We start from the raw sequence: 17416 nt of genomic DNA, 5'->3' as shown, positions 1-17416 counted from the left end.
GAAATCGGCGTGAGCACTTCCTACATGTCAGGTGCTTCTTCGCAAATGATGCCACACATGAGCTAGGGGAAGGACCAAGACACCCATTTCAGAGGTGGCAACAGAAGAAAGATGCTCTGAATTTCCTGTTGGAACATCCCATATCGTCTCCATGCCCCAGACCACACTCCTGCATCCCCGTTACCTTAGGTTAGGGTGTGCAATCTTTTGGCTTCCCTGGGCCACATTGGAAGAAGAAGAAATGTCTTGAGCCACACATAAAATACACTAACACGATAGCTGATGAGCTTAAAAAAAAAAATCACAAAAAATTCTCATAATGTTTCAAGAAAGTTTATGAATTCGTGTTGGGCCCCATTCAAAGCCATCCTGGGCCGCATGCGGCCTGCAGGCCACATGTTAGACAAGCTTGCCTTGTCTTCTGTGACCACATGACCGGTAGGCTGGATGTCCTGCCAAAAGGAACATTGTCCTGGGGCAGCGATACACAGAACTGAGTCACTCTCAGCTTAAGGATGTGGCGTCTACAAAAGATACTTCAGGCCTGGGACCCAAATAGCTTGGGTAGACCCAGCCTCCAGCTCCTCATTTTGCAGATGAGGAAACCAACACTTAAAGAATTTAAGAAGCTCACTCAGGGTCACCCAACTAGTAAGTGTGTCAGACTGGTCTGATTCCTTCCCAGCTGAGGCTGCTCATCTACCATTACCTGGAAAAATACTATTTGCCTATTTCCCCCTTCATCCATCCTGAGCTAAAATCAATAAGGAAGAGACTCACAGAAAGAAGACCAGATAGCAGCTCAAGAACATGGAGCTCAAGAGAGCTCTGGCACTTTTCACAACCCCAGCAGCCTTTGATCTCTCGCCCCCCACCCACCACCATCGTATAGGTGGAGCAATGTGCACACAGTAGACTGCGACAAATCTGCAACGGCCAGGTGTACATGGGCTGGGTGTTGGAGCCCAGGCTGGTCCTCTGGCCACCTTAGAGATTTTTTTCTTTTAAGGAAACCAGTCACAGGAAAGCTGCGGACTGTTTAAAAACACCTTATGGAAGCTCAGGGAAAATGTAATTTCTGGCACAACAAGTAACAAAGACAGCAGAAAAGTGGAAGCATGTCTTTGCCCACTGTATACAAATCATCACATGAGGCAGGCACCCAGGGCAGAGGCAGCAGCTCATACTGCAATAAACACACAGGATGTTGTAGACCAAATTGACGAATGTAATGCAGGTAAATCATTGCATCAAATGGCACCGACATGAGAGGGATGGAATGATGGGGCTGTGAGCCAAATTTTGAAGCCTGTCATTGCAACAGCCATTGGACCAAGAGTCAGAGACTTGCCATTCAGAAGGAGAGTTCTTTATGGCTGCTAAAAGCCAGGTGCCTCATTTCCATCCTGAGCAGGCTGGCTAGCTCTCAAATAAAGGGCAGAATTATAGGGCCAGGCAAGTATAGGCAAGTTGCTGAGGGAACATCAGAGAAAATTAGGCCTGAGCCCAACCTATTCTGTTACAGCTTTATGAGGTGGAAACTGAGTGTGGGCTAGTAGGTAGCAGAGGGTATTTAGGGCATTGTTTGCTCAGGGACAGGAAATGGGTAAAATGATTGGAGAAGAAAATGGTTGGTGTAGCTCTCCAGTTTACAAAATTCAATCACATCCAATATTGTTTGAACTTCCCAATAGCCTTTGAGGTAAGCAGTGGACAGATTGTTAGTCTCATTTTATAGATGAAGAAAGGAGGCTCAGAGGTGACTGATTGCCCCAAAGTCACATGGCTTGAAGTTGGTGGAGCTTGAACTCAAAGCCCACAGGCCCTCAAGGTCCCAGTCCTACAGGAGTCTTAATGCCAGGAGATGGGGCTGTTTGAGAGCTAGACAAAGAGAGACATGCACAGGGATCCCAGAGGCCCCAAAACAGAGTAGTTGGTGCACACGGCATATCAGAAGATGGGCTTTTTATTTTGTCCATTGTTTTCCTCAATGCTGGTGCCAAAGTGCCTTCTGGGCACCTCTGCCCTAGGCTCTTCCCTGTTTCTTGGGACTCTCCTGTAGCTGCAAGAAAAGGGCAGAGAAGAGCTGGAAGGAAAAAGAAATGAAGTGGGAAAAGGAGTGCAGGAAACAAGCAAATGAACAGCCAGGACTGGTCAAATCAGGAGCGGGGGCCCCACAGGTTACTTTTGTTCTCCTGTTCTCACTGGGTCCATACCTTCCAGCCAGGCTGAAGGCTGCTGGGGATGTCTGTCAAATTATCTCCAGCTCCTGGGTCTCTGAGATGCCAAACTTGGTCTTATGCTGGTCAAACAGTTTACATAAGGCTTCAATATAGAGTGCGTGATATTTAGCCACAATCTCCTGGCTTGGATTCTCAATCTTGGGCATCTGTAGAGGCTCCCCGACTGCCAGGGGAGACAGTGAAGGAAAAGGGAAAAGCATCAGAATAGCTCATTCCCCAGAATGTACCCCAGGTCTCAAGCCCAGGCTCTCCCCATCCTCACCTCAAAGCTGCCACTCATCCTAGCCAGCCTCCCTGCCTCTGAGCAGAGTCAGAGCTGAGGTTCAGCCTTAGAGCTGGATCCTGTGTCCTAGACTGAGGCTGCCGGCAAAAAGGCCCACTCACCGATGGTGGTTATAGGCAGTGCATAGGGCAAAAGGCCCCGGGAGTTCTTGGTGAAGCCACGTCCGTAGAAAGCACAAGGGTAGATGTGTACCATACTCTGGAACCACTTCTGGAAGCGGTTGACAAAGCCCCCAGGAGTGAAAATGTGCTGATCATAGAGGTCTGTCTCTCCAAACGCATAGGTAGGTATTAGAGCCGCCCTGTAGAGCAAAAGCATGTCCTGTGAAGCCCAAAAAGGTAGGGACCTTGTTGAATGCCAGAAACGCTGATGGCCTGTGATCCCTAGTCTGACTACAGGCTTCCCAGACCCCATCCCAGATGTGCCTAGGTCCAAGTTGAGTGTGGAGGCTCCACGGCCTACCCCTGGCTGCCTGTGGGGGCGAAGCAGCAGTAAGCTAAAGGAGGAGGCAAACCCAGACCCTCCTGGGAACCCCTGGGTCTGAAACACTAGAAGGTAAGACCCAAGGGCCATTCCAGTTGATTTTCTTCGCTTTAACACACAAGCTAAGCTTGGCTCTCTCTCAAACAGGATTGTTGCCAGTCCCCTTGTATAGAGGGACCAGTCCAGATGAGAGTCTGGTGTGAGAGAGAACAGGCTTAGGGCTGGCACTTTGCCCTTTCTGCTTCAGCAGAAATGTCTCCAAGACCTGGCCCAAGCTCTTCAACCCAGAAACAGCCTTCCTCCTACCTCTTTTATTCTTTTAATTATTTATTTTGTAATTGACAAATAAAAATTGTCTTTTTGATGACCATAGTTAATAAGAATGTATTGTATACTTCCTCCTCTCTCTGGAGATGTCCTTTCCTCAAAACCCCCTCTTCTTTCCCTGCTACACTTTTGGATCCCTTCCCCCAGCCTGGACTGGAGCTGCCCTTACCCATGCCGAAGGGCTATGCGCACAAAGCCAGACCGGTTCTTCAAGACCAGGGTGGAAGAGCCTGGCAGGCTGTATCTGCACTCAGCCAGGCCACCAACCACCACAACGAGCATGTTGCCTGTGCCTTTATGAGTCAGCAGAAAGTCCATGGAGGATTCACTCACAGAGCAGGCCCCTGGGGGATAGAAAAAGTCAAACAGCCATTGGCCACTTTCCAAACCCCTACATTTCCTCCCTACTGCTTCAAAGGAGGGGGAGCGCAAGGAGCCTCACATCAGGCAGGTGAGCCTATGATAGCTGTTTCAGACCAGAGGGGATCAGAAGCTGGCCTTGCTCTCGTGCATCCCCCTATACTTCTCCCCTGGGGAATCATTTGTTCTTTGGCTTTGTGTCCTAGGAGCCAACTCACCTGTAGCCATTACATATTCTCTGAGGAAAGGTATCCAGAAAAAGGCTCCCAGTGTGAGTGGGTAAGGGGTGATGCCAGGAAACATCTTCGAGAAGCCTGAGCCCTCTGAGGAAAAGTGGCCAAACCATGTATGGGCCAAGACCCCATGAGGGTGGCAGACAAGGATGTAGTTGCAGTTGGGGGAGATGTCATGAGTCTTCTGAAGCTGTGGAAGAAAGTAGACTCAGGAGGGCTATCCCCAGGGTAGAGAACTCCTCTTTTGGCCAGAGACCTGAAAGGAAAAGGACTGCTAGGGCTAGCCATGCAGGTCACCCAATGTACAACTCCAGGGGGCGTCATTCTCAAGAGCCTCAATGTGGATGACACCCTCCACCCCTAGCCTGACCCAACTGCTAGCACTGAAGTCGGAGCTGGACCCAGGCCTGAGTGGGGACCTGGGGCTACTGACCTTGAGAGGGAAGTAATCGCAGTAGTATTTCCACAGGCGCCAGTTCCTCACACAGGTATACCGGCGACCACCTGAAAACAGAGGCAATACAGCCAAGCTTTGCCCATTCCCACTGCGGGCCTGCCCCAGGGTGCTCTCACTCCGTGCTGTTTCCTGGCCTCTGACGTGGCAACCAAGGTGGGCACATCAGGGCAATTTAGGACAGGCCTAGCTTCTGCTTCACTAGCTACCCCTCCCTAACCTACTCCAGTTCTGATCTGGGCCTTTCTACCACCTTAAAAGGGCCCCTTCCCTCAGCCTCTCTAGCCCAGGGAGGGACAGGCTGAAGGGTTGCCTGGGAATTGGCCAGAGTCTCTCAGGATTGTGATGAGAGAAGGGGAAAGAGCATGTGACATGTCCGTCACAGCACCAGCAGGACCCTTACCTCGCTCAGGGGTCTTCCAGTCAAAAACCAGCCAGGTGAGAATAAGCACGGTGACAAGCCAGTATTGTGTAAATACCACCAGGTAGAGGTTGATGACGATCAAAGTCATTACTGCAGGAAGCCCAGCCCAAAGTTAATGAATTTCAAGCAGTCCCTCGCACTTACCCTCTCTCCGGAGTTCTGTCCACCCCAAGGTCATGCACACTCTCTCTCACCCATGCCCACTCAATGCTCTCACTTCTTCATCCCAGCACCTGGCCCACCTGCCCATGTCTCCAGCCCCCTCTCCTATCTGGTCTTGGGAACCTGATTCAGGTCTAGAAGGCAAGGTGTCTTCCTCCCCAGCTGAGCTTCACACTGTAAGCCCTCGCCTTCCTGGGCCCTGCTCCAGCACTGCACTGGGCTCTGCCTGCAGTGTGTTCAGTGGCAGTGAACCAGTGGTGGGCTACCAGAGGTGGGGAATCCTGGAACAGTTTTCCTCCAATTCACATCCTCCTCTCCATATCTTCTCTCTGAGGCATCAGTGAAGGGAATACCAGGGAAAGCAAAGACCTACCTTTAGACCAGTTGGGAGCACACAAGATGGCAAACAAAGTAAAATACAAACCGGAATACAATAAGGTACTGGGCAATAAGATAGGAACCCTGTAGGTTAACATAGTTAGGAAGGGTTACTAGAGATGAGTCATAGTGAGCCACACTCAGAATTATTACTGGACTCAATTTTTAAGGCAGCTGTAGGTAAGATTGTTTGGGAAAGTGGGTCAATAAAAGGTTAGAAAAAACAGAACACTTCTAATTGAACATCGCATGTTGAACACAAGCTTTTGCCTTGAGTTCTTGCCAGAGCTCCATGAAAATTATCATTAAAATTTTTTTTAATGCAGATACACAAGGAGAAAGAGAATTAATGAGATGCCAACAGCAGATAACAGATATCAGCAAAACACTTGCATGTAGGAAAGCAGATGGAGGAGGGGGTAACTGACTTAGAACAAAAAAAGTTAAAATCTAGTTACCTGCAAGGGGGATCCCTACTAGAAGTGAGCCTGTTTGCACTGGAGAATCTAGGAAAGACTCAAAATTTGGAGTCATCAGGTGTCACAAGAGGCAGGGATGAGGCACAGGGCTAGAAAAACTGGAGGATGGGTTGAAAGTCTGCCAAGGAATTAGTTAGAACCCCAGGCTCCCTCTCCTCCTCTACACAACTGGATGATAGGAGGATTATTCCCTGAAATATTGAACCAGACAGACTCTAGACTCAAATACGTACACTAGCACAGCTAAGATATTATATATGCAGCCAAATTATTAATCAAGTATAGAAGTGGAATAAAGGCAATTTCAGATACACACAGTCTCAGATAATTTGTCTCCCACGTTTCCGTCTCAGAAAACTACTGGAGAGTGTGCTTCACCAAAATGAGGAAGTAAACCAAGAAGGAGGAAGGCATAGGATCCGAGAAAAAAAGGACCCAACGAAGGAAGGCAGCAAGCAGGGCCAGGGTTAGAGAGAGGTGGGCAAGGTGCCCAGGACACAACATTGAGCGAGAAACTCACTCTCGGGCCATGCAAGTACTGGCCCATCACTTGCATAGCCCTGAGAGTGAGCACCTTCTTAAATTTTGCACCCAAGGTGCCTCAAGGGCCCTGGAGGTGACAGCTGTAACAGGAAGACGCTGGGTTCCAGCAGCGATGTTCTCAAGGAAATGAAAGGATGCGGGGACTTAGATTCTTGCCGCGTGTGCCCATACTGAGAGACTGACATGTCTGCAGACATTCAGAAGATGAATTCGTGATAATAGATTTCTAATAGATAACAAAAGAAATGTAAAATCAGGCAATTAACTACAATTCATTTCAGTATATGGTATGGCTACAACTAGACTTTCTTTCTGAATGAAATGAATGATTTTCCTAATACTTTGTGGTAAGAAACCCATCTCCTATATGGCTTTAGGATGTTTCACTGTGAAATGTTAAATTTGTGTGTCTGTTTCAAGACCATTGTACTCAATAATTTTTTTATTACTCTGTTGCCCAGGTTGGAGTACAGTGTCATGATCTAAGCTCACTGCAACCTCCGCCTCCCAGGTTCCAGTGGTTCTTGTGCCTCAACCTTCCCAATAGCTAGGATTACAGGCGTGGACCACCACATCTGGCTAATTTTTGTATCTTTAGGAGAGACGGGGTTTCCCCGTGTTGGCCAGGCTAGTCTCGAACTCCTGAACTCAGGTGATCTGCCTGCCTTGGCCTCCCAAAGTGTTAGGATTACAGGCGTGAGCCCTCTCCCAAGCTGTACTCAATAATTTTATCTGTGAATTCTAGAGTCTGTGAAGCTTTTTATGTAACAGTTTTCTGCCCATCATTTCACTGGGAGCGTTCACAACTGTGCTGCCTCTTCTCTAGTCTCAACCGCTTCTTTTTCCAGATAAATTTTGAAATTATTTTGTCAAATTGCAATAATGATACTTCTAGGATTGGAATTAGGTATTTTTAATCCTTATGCTAAGTGGAAAAAGTTTTATTTCTGTGAAATATTTAGTATATAGATTCAAAAACTGATTTGAAAATATTACATCAAAAAATAAAATGAGGTAATTATTAACTTCAGGGAAAACAAGAAATTCCATGGGAAAGGAAATATAATCTTGGTGACTAAATAGCTCAATTATGAATCATATTTTCTAGTCATAGGCATTTAGCCAAAACCCGTGGTATAACAATTTTGGGAGGATAGAGGAAGAGGAAGTTCTAGTGATAGTATATACAGCCAAATTCTCTTCTTCCCTATTAGGAAGTCAATAGACAATGTCTAAAATTGTTACATCAGTAAATAATGATTTAGAAATGTGGAAGTAAATTCCAGAAGAAACAAACAACAAAGTTGGAAAGCATTGCCTCTGGGGAAGAGAATTAAGGGTGGAGCAAAGGCCAGCAGTTTTAGGGTTTTGATAAGCACCATATGACACTACTAACTTCTTCAAGAAGTAAAGAGAAGCATGGGTCTAGTCCAGAAGACATCCCAGTTTTCTTTAGGCTTTGCTGGTGACAGTGCTGGTGACATCTTGTAAGTGTGGCCTCAGATGGGGTGCCCTGTGATGTGATGAATCTTGGATCTACCACTTACTGTGTGTGACCAAAGACATTGCTGAACCTCAGTTTCTCCTCTGCAAGATGGGAACTAAAATACCAATATCCTCCCTATTTTCCTGACTTATTGGGAGGGCCTTCTCTCAAGGCCTTTAGGGTCCAAATTGATTCAATTGCACTCCTAGACTGAAGAGCTGAGATGCCTCCGAAGGGCCATTGCCCCAGTTGCCCTATGTGAGCTAGTGAGGAAGGGGCAAACACCTGCAGCCACATCTGCTGCCAAGACCGAGAGCTCTTCTGCATGCCCTTTCTGTGCCTGTTTGTATACCGCAAAGTCAAACTCCAGTTAAGAATCCTCTGAATCCATTTTCTCCCTGGATACATACCGTTTCAGCCACTCTCCTCCTTAACCCTTCTCTGCTCCACTTGCACCCCTCCCCACCAGCTCACACTGGGACCTGATCCCTCAGTCTTGCTTCCTCCATTTCTCTCATGCCCCCCATCTTCAAATCCTATTAATTCTACTCCAATTTCTTGAATCTCCCCTCTTCTTTCCTCTTCTCTGCATCACCATCACTACTGGCCTAGTTCAAATTACTGCCATCTGAATTATTGCAACAGCCTCCTACCTGACATTGCCCCATTTCACTTCTATCTCCCTATAATCAGTTTGCTTCACAGAGCTAGAGTAATCTCTGACGCCATCATCCTGTGTCAAACTCCCTTATGGCTCCACATGGCCCTCATAAAAAGTCCATACTCCTTTCTATGGTTTACAAAGCCTTATACAATCTGTCCCCTGCCTGTTTCTCCAGTCTCTTCTTTCTTCCCTCTCTTGTTTGTTTATTCAGTCATTCAATAAATACATATTGAGCACCAATTCTGTGCTTCTCACCCTCCACCTCACTTAACCACTGGCAGCTCCTTGACTACATTATATGCCCTTTGCCATCCTAGCTTTTCCATATGTTGCCCACTCTCTGCCCCAAATGCTCTTCCTTTCTTCACCTATTTCCTATTTGTCCTTCAAGAGTCAACTCAAATTCAAGAGAAAAACAGGCAGAGGTCATAAATGGGCAGTTAACAGAAAAAGAAATACTAATTGCTGATAAACATGAAAAGATGTTCAATCTCATCAGTAATTAAGGACATTCAAAATGAGGCGAGAGTTCGTGGCTTCTTGCCTGTCACTTCTGGGTGGAGGTTGTAAGGACTGCAGATGAGTTCTCCATTCATTTTCCCTCCCATACTGCGGTAATCCCTCAAGCCCCATTTTGCAGTGACACAATTTGGTGGTGCCTCCATCAGCCTGAATATTAGTGTCCACAGTAAGCAGTGACTCCCACCAACCTATGTTGGACATTCAACATGAACAAGAAATAAACATTTGTTGGGTTAAGCCACTGAGATTTCAGGGTAAATTTATCACCATGGCATACCTAGACCACCCTGATTAATACATCCTAAATTCTCCCACATTGCAAATGAGGAAAATAAGACCCAAAAAGGATAAATACCTTGCTAACAATTGCACAGATAGTAAGCAGTAGACCTGGAATTTGAAAACAGGTGAGATGAGGTAAGGATTGCCTGCCCTCCCTATTCACTGGCATGCCTCTGTGCCAGCTCTGTGCACCAGGGCCTACCTGCATTCTTTATTCCCAGATAGCTTACAAGGTCACTTAATTCATGTCCCTGACTCCAGCCGGTACTCATCTGAACCGCTGGAAAGGCGGTAATGTTTTCCAGGACCCCTTCCCACAGTAATGATTTGTTTCAGCATTTAGAACACAGTGGTCAGCATAGAAATGACTTTCACAAAGTGTTTGTAGTGTAGATGTTGGAAGACATGTATGGATAAATGGTTGAATTCCTCTGGACGAGGTTTCCAGAGCCTTGGTCTGCCACCTGGCCCAACTGTCTCTCACTGGTGGTTTTCTTGAGTCCCTGTGATTGCAGCTAAGCCTTTTCCTTGGCTAGCCTCAGTGGAACTGCTCCTCATCTTCCCAAAACATGCCCTCTACACCCCAATGTAGACCCAAGAGGGCTCACACTTGCAGCAAAGCACATGTGCACACACACGCATATACACACCCCTGCATAGGCACACACCCATATGCACACATACATGCCCACAAGGACACTCACAGATCCCACAGATACCATGGCCAAGTGGGTCAGGCCAGAGGCTGCTGTAACCAACCTTCCTGGTTTCACTGAAAAAACCCTAGCTTGACCATTGAACATCCTGCAGCCCTAAAATCCTTCAGTCTCAGGCAAGCCAGGATGATTGGTCACCCTACCAAAGGCTGAAGACTCACCGATAAGCAAGGCACTGAGGGCCCACTGGAAAACAGCAAAGACCTCCAGAGCAGTCTTGAGGTCCTTCTTAGAGGGCAAGAGCATTGTGCCCAGGGTTCCAGTGGCTCCAGGTAAGCACTGTTCCGCTGCCCAGCACTGATTGCTCAGGAGTCTGTCATGTTTCCTCTCTTCATGTTTTCTTCCCCAACTCCTACCTAGTCTCCACCCCGTACCACCCCTTCACAGAATTACAGGACCATATAATGCCTATTCTTGTCCAGTTCCTTCCAGCTGCCCTCCCACCGGTACTTTTACCCATGGCCTGGACTGAGATTGTGACACTCACTTGAACACCTGGCTAGAGATATGTGGATGAAGCCCCGGTGTGGGAAGTGAGTAAGTGTGGGTGTGCAGCTGGCAAGAAGCCTCCAGGGCCAGTATGGATGGTGGAGCGTGATGGGCAGGAAGGAGCCCCGGGCTCAAATGGGACACAGGACTTGCATTTCTGTTTCTGAGGCCCAGCTGTCTATGATGTCTCAGTGACAACGTGATTGGAAGGCAGAGGGGAGGAGGTCACAGGCCAGGCCTAAGAAATTCATTCAGCTTTTTGGTCAGTGTGGGAGAACTCATTACTCACATTGAAGAGACATCACATGTACATCTGTGAGCTATCGTAGGTACTGGATAAATCTGTTATTGAATGAAGATACAAATGTTAGGACATATTATTCTGTGCACATGAAATTTTAGAATAGGCAAAACCAATCTATAATGAAACAAATCAGAGCAATGGTTACTTGTGCTGGGGTATTCACTAGGAAGGGGCATGATGGAAATCTTTAGGGGTAACAGTGACATTCTCTATCTTGATAGGACTTTGAGTTACACAGATCAAAACCTCATTACTCAGTGAGTATACACTTAAAATTTGTATATTTCACTGCCTGTGGATTTTACCGCAATAGTAAACAAATGTTGAACTCTCATTCATTCTGAAGTGTTTAGGGGTAAAGAATACTATGCTGGGCATGGCAGCTCACACGTGTAATCCCAGCACTTTGGGAGGCCAAGGCAGGAGGATCACTTGAGGCCAGGAATTAGAGATTACAGTGAGCTATGACCGTGCCACTGAACTCCAGCCTGGGTGACAGAGTGAGGCCCTGTCTCTAAAAAAACAAAACAAAAAAAAGAGTGCTGATGTCTGCAATTTACTTTGAAATGCATGTAAATATATTGATGGATGGATAAAGGAATTTATTGATGGGTAAATATGTAATAAATAAAACATGGCAAAATATTATTTGTACAATCTAGGTGGTGGGTGTTGGCTGCACAATTCTTTCAACTATTTTGTAGGTTTGAATTTGTTTATAATAGAATTTTGCAAAAAGAGTTCCCTCAAGGTCATAATAAGAAATAAATTTTACAGACTGAATGCAGTGGCTCGCTCTTGTAATCCCAGCGCTTTGGGAGGCTGAGGTGGGTGGACCACTTGAGGCCAGGAGTTCGAGACCAGCCTGGCCAATATGGCAACACCCCATCTCTACTAAAAATATAAAAAATTAGCTGGGCATGGTGGCATGTGCCTATAATCCCAGCTACTTGGGAGGATGAGGCATAAGAATCACTTGAACCTGGGAGGCAGAGGTTGCAGTTAGCTGAGACCGTGCCACTGCACTCCAGCCTGGGAAACAGAGCAAGACTCTGTCTCAAACAAAAAAAGAAATTTTACAAACATGATTTTTTTCATGCACATACATGTGCACATGTGCTCTTTGCCTGTGAGTATATTATGTACAAAGGTAAATATGTATCAAGCTGTCAACACATGTTTATATATGCACATTAGTAAGTGGCATCTCCAAGTATATGTCTGTGTGTGATGGGAGATTTGTGAGTGTCAAAGATACCATATCCAGCCAGATGCGTCCTATGGGCCAAATACACGGAAGGGTACAAGACTAGAAGGGTGTCTTAACACAACATGTAATTATTATGGGGACATAATATATGCCAGACACTGTTCTAGGCAGCAAAACAAAGTAAAAAAACCATGCTTTTGTGAAGTGTATATTCTGGTGGAGGAAGACAAATGACAGAAATTAATTAATTAACTAATTCTATAGTGCATTCTAAGGTGATAAAACCTACTGGGAAAAAAACATTTGAGCAGAGTAACAGGGATGCAGAGTGTCGGGCGGTGGGAAGGGATCGGGCAGGGAGAACGGACTTCACAATTTTAAAAGGAGTGATCAGGGAAGGCCACGCTGAGAAGGTAGCATTTGAGCAAAGGCTTGAAGGAGATGAGGAAGTAAGCAATGTGGCAATTTAGATTGAGAATGTTCTAGGCAGAAGAAACAGTAAGGGCACAGCCCCTGAAATAAGGTGTCCCAGGCAGATCATGAGGAGCAGCAAGAAGACTTGAGTCACGTGAGTGAGAAGAACTGAGTAGGTGAGAGGGCAGTGGGCAGAGATCCTGGTAAAAGCCTACTGATGGAGGGCCTTATAGGCCAACATAAGGACTCGGCCTACTCTGACTGAAACGGGGAGTCTCTGTAGGACTTGAGCAGAGAAGAGCCAGAATGACTTAAGTTGCTAAAGGGTAGGGAAGAAGGAGGAAACCTTTGAGGGGCTATGACAATAATCCCCTGCAAGAGATAACAGTGCCTCATACCAGATTGGTGGCAGTGGAGATGGAGAGAAGTAGTTGGATTCTCCATGAACATGGAATTTCACAAAAGACTATCTGGCAGAAGGGTTGGAGTTGGAGGTGAAGCGGAGGAAGAACATTCTGTAAGGCCCTGTGGGAAGGATCTGCACTTCCCTGCCAAGGAGAAGCCACCTTGGCACAGCTGGGGTTGGGCTGTTGGCCAAGTGCGTGGAGCCCCAGGACAATTCTGGGGCCAGCACCAAGGTAGCAAGCGGAGACTTCAGTGGCCTGAAAAGAGAGGAAGGCCTGCCTACCAGAGAAGAAGAAGGCCTGAGGCTGAGAGGCCACTTCACTCCCTCCGCAGATCCACTCCTGAGACGGGCCACATGTGTATCAAGCCTGGCCTTGCGGAACTGTGTTGTCCCCACCTTTTCACACATCTGTCCCCTGTCCCCCCGTCCCTGATGCCTCACTCTCCCATCCTGGTCTCAGAGCTCTCAGGGGCAGGAATTGAGTGGTTCTGGGTCTGACTGTTCTCACGTGTCCAGCCCCTAACATAGGCCACTCACTGACGATTGTTATGAAAATGTCTGAGTGGATGGAGGCCTGGCCTGTATGGCACTGGGCAAGTCTCTGAGGCTTGGATTCCTCACTTCTAAATAGAAAATAGTGAATGGTCACTCTCAGACATGGGAGAATACAGAGAAGTAACAGATGGCTGATCACTTTGGGAATGGTGAAATGGTGTCCAAACATAGGTTGCCACCATTACTGCCATTGAGAGAAGGGGTGGGAAGGATAGAGTAGGGCACTGAGGAGTGAAGGCCCAGAGCTAAACTGAACCTGCCCCAGAATGGGCTTCCCTCCAACAGTGTTACTGTGGAGAAAGAATGGCAGAAATTCTGAAGCAGAAGCCATGGCAGTGTGAATGTTTGGGACATTTCGGAAGCCCTGCCTCCTTGTCCACAGAGAGAAGGCCATGTACCTAGCTGCTGCATCTGCATGCATCCCCTCATCCTAACACCAAACAGAGAAGTGGTCAAGACTGTGTGGGAGCTTCCAGTCCTCGATCCTATCCCCCTCCACCATCTCTCCACTCTATCCTTACAACATTCCCGGACTTTCTGAGGCTCAGAGATGGTCAGAGCTGGAAGGGCTCTTGGAGTTTTCCATTCATAATTCCAAGCTACTCAGGGGAAGATTCTCCATGGCTTTCTTCGAGCTCCCTGCCAGTGAAATCTTTCTTCATGCTCTCAGAGCCAGGCTCAAACCCCACTGGTCCTACTCTGTAGGCCCCTGGAAACAGATGAAAAATAAAGCCAGTCATCCTTCCTTTGCATAGCAGTTTTTACTCTGCCCAGGTATGGTTGCCAGATAAAATATAGGATGCCAGTTAAATTGGAATTTCAGATAACCCATGAACAATGTTTGAGTGTAAGTATGGCCCATGCAATATTTGGGACATACTTATACTCAAACATTATTGCATGGGACATACTTTTACTCAAACATTATTTGTTGTTCATCTGAAACTCAAATTGAACCAGGTTCTGTATCTTTATTTGCTAAATCTGGCAACCCTATGATCAGACCAGGATCATGTAGTCAAAGCAGTTGGCAGCCACAGCTGGGCCTTGTCTGGCACATTCAGATAGCAGACCCCATTCAGTGGTTCATGAAGTCTGAATGTCACCCCCAATTTCTCAGCTGCCCCAGAGATCAAGCTATCCTCCAACCCCTGCACTTAACGGCTAACTCAGATTCTTCCAGCAGAGTCCCCACTGTGCTGAGGGATATTTCCTACATGCCTGGCACCCACTGCCAGCCCACCCATCTCTTCTGAAGGGAGGTACCCTGCTGGTCAGCGATTTTATGTATTCTGGCTCAAGTCCCAGTTCTCACTTTCTTTCATTTAGCAAACTAAGAATGATCAGGGGGTGGGGGTCTACCTAAGAAACCAAAGCAGGACATTAGTGATGAAAGGCAAAAAAAAAAAATCAAGCATGACAGCATGAAGGTGCCAGAGCAGGCCTTTTCTGACTCAGAAGACTGGAGATGGCTACCGTCCTCTGCTCTGGTGGATAACATGTATCTTTACGGTTTCCAAAGGACTCCTGGGATTGGGGGGCTTTCACAAGGCCACTTTTTCCCAAATATTCACACTCACCTCGAACCTCATGCCACTGGTGACAGTAACAAGTCTCAAACTTTCCCAGGAATGCTCATACAACCCTTCAGCAGATGTGGAAATGGAACAGGACAATCTTCTCTGGGTACATAGACCATTGCTGAGGAGGGACTGAGGGAGAAAAGGGGCTAGAATCCCAATCAAGAGCAAGACTAGGAACCTCTCTTCCAAAGGTCAGCTTCAATTTTGTATGTAGTTCTGTAGTTGTTTGTTTTTAATCTGTCTTCTCCTACTTGGCTGTATGCTCCTTGAGATTAGGGGTCTCTGTTTTGTTCACTGTTACATCTTAAGTGCCTAGAACAGTGCCTGGAACATTGCAGGGCTGATAAATGTTGACTGAATGACTGATAGAATGAATGAGCAAAGTAGGTCGGCATAGGAGAAGGGTCAGGAACAAGGTTGAGGCAGCACAGAAACCAGACCTGAACAGAGCAGGAAGCTTAAGGGACAGGTGGGAGGATGAGGAAAGAGTAAATCCACAGTGATCTATTCGAAAGCCTCCAGTGAGGTTGGCTCCTTATTGCCCAATCTGCTGTATCTCCTGAGTCACATTCCAACACCTACAGTCCAGTGATATAATCCCTCATTGGCAAGTTCTAGGAAGACAGTTATTCTCTAGATGCCCAGGAGCTGTAATCCCAGGACAAGAGGAGATGATTTCCTCACATCCTCTCTGCTTAGATTCAAAGAACAACATGTGCTATTCTGTCTAGTTAGGACAACTTGGTTATAATGGCTGATGCTTGACAATTTCTCAACAGCCCTTGAGCTCACTGGAAACTTCCCTCTAATATAGGCTAGAAACTCAATCCAGACAGGCACTTAGGGCTCATTAAAATCTGAACTAATGAAGATGCTGATTACTATGGAAACTGCCATCTCTGGTGACCTGTGAAGTGGAGAAGAAATAAGGGTAAAAGGGTGGATGTGGGGATACAGAATGGGGAATAGGAGTTGGGACGTAGGGACTGGGGTATGGTAGAGGGGAGGAACTGCCATTTATTACTGGCTTCTTTGGTGCAAGGCAATGAGCACTGCATTTCACATACGTTTGATCATCACAGCCCCCTGGAAGTTAGGCACTTATTCTCTTCTCCACCCACCTCACTGACTAGCAAAGCATAACCATTAATCAACAAGATGGGCCTATCACCATTCCTAGTGCTTATTATTGGAAGAGTTAACCTTGAACTCCCTGCCATCTAATCCTTAACAAAAGCTCACTTGTGAGAAATGATATTCATAGAGAGATGCTTGAAGAGCAGGCACGTGACTTTTAAAGGCAAGGCCTGTGCTTCGGAAGTTGGATCATAATCTCCAGATGGGAGAGTGTGTGTTGGGGGAGTAGGCTTCAGTGCAGAGCTGGAAAAGGCACATTCGATACTATAATAACTATGGTTTCCTTAACACAAACTACAGACAGGAAAGCTCAACATTTGCAACGCTAGTTTTTCTGCACTTCAGGCCACAAAAACAAACCCACGCAATGGGGTTTGACATTCAGAGGGACCTGTCATTCCTTCTGCAGAATCTGAGAAAGCAATCTTGATTGCAGCAAACAAGCAGACTCTACATGACCATTGCTATAACACTATCAAAGTCCAAAAGATGTCTCTTTCAGGATCAGCATAATGGTTTTCTAAAATTATCATTGCTTTGATTCATTTTAAGTCACAGTATTTAATTTCTTTGAAACATGCAAATGCCAGTAAGGGAGAGTGTGAAATAGTTGCATTTATTTAAAATAAGATAGAAGAAGATGGAATAGACATCCTTTGCCTTATTCCTCTTGATATTACAACTAAAAACTCTGGACATTATATACAAAACAAACATAAGACTCAAAAAGGTGGAAAGAAGGCAGACCACATAGGGTCTTCAGATGGGAAGAATGACATGAATTTTCTTTTTGCTTCATATATCTTAGACTTGAAGTTAAAGAAGCCAGCAACCAAAAATACACTAACAGGCACAGACAAAAAGAGCCCCTATCAAATCCTGTTTTCTCTAGCCAAAGGACTGGGAATGAATTAGCCTAGCAAGACAGAAAAGTTTTAGACAATAATCTCTCTACACCAGCAATAACCAGAGAAAAAACAACTGTAGCCCCATCCCTACCAGCAAAGACTGAGTGGGGAGCCTAGACTTCCAATAATGATAAAAGGATGCCTATATCAAGAAGATACCGAGATCCTAAAATGTGTAGGATTTGCAACAGAGGTGCAAAATATGTAAAGCAAAACCTGATAAAACTGAAAGGAGAAATAGAAAAGGCTACAATTACAGTCAGAGACTTCAAAACTACTCTCTCAACAATAAACATAAGAATTAGACAGAAAATCAGCAAGATAAAAAAAAAAAGAAAAAAAGAAAATCAGCAAGATATAAAAGAAGTCAA

General features: G+C 46.1%; 1 protein-coding gene across 1 annotated transcript; it reads right to left on the bottom strand.

Moving 5' to 3' along the window:
* Positions 1–1950: 1950 nt before the first annotated feature.
* AWAT2 (acyl-CoA wax alcohol acyltransferase 2) lies at positions 1951–10291 on the bottom strand. Its single transcript, XM_012460817.3, has 8 exons — positions 10201–10291; positions 4787–4897; positions 4363–4433; positions 3915–4119; positions 3506–3680; positions 2628–2827; positions 2217–2406; positions 1951–2086 (listed from the first exon to the last, which is right to left on the bottom strand). The coding sequence occupies exons 1-7, from the start codon at positions 10283–10285 to the stop codon at positions 2252–2254; spliced, it is 1002 nt and encodes a 333-aa protein (XP_012316240.1). The 5' UTR covers positions 10286–10291; the 3' UTR covers positions 1951–2086; positions 2217–2251.
* Positions 10292–17416: the final 7125 nt, after the last annotated feature.

The sequence above is a fragment of the Aotus nancymaae genome, unplaced genomic scaffold (genome assembly GCF_030222135.1).
Source record: "Aotus nancymaae isolate 86718 unplaced genomic scaffold, 86718_ANA_hifiasm-v0.15.2.pri h1tg000081l, whole genome shotgun sequence".
In the NCBI taxonomy this organism is placed as follows: Eukaryota; Metazoa; Chordata; class Mammalia; order Primates; family Aotidae; genus Aotus; species Aotus nancymaae.
Note: the sequence above shows the minus strand (reverse complement) of the source record. Positions and strands in the feature narration are given on the sequence as shown.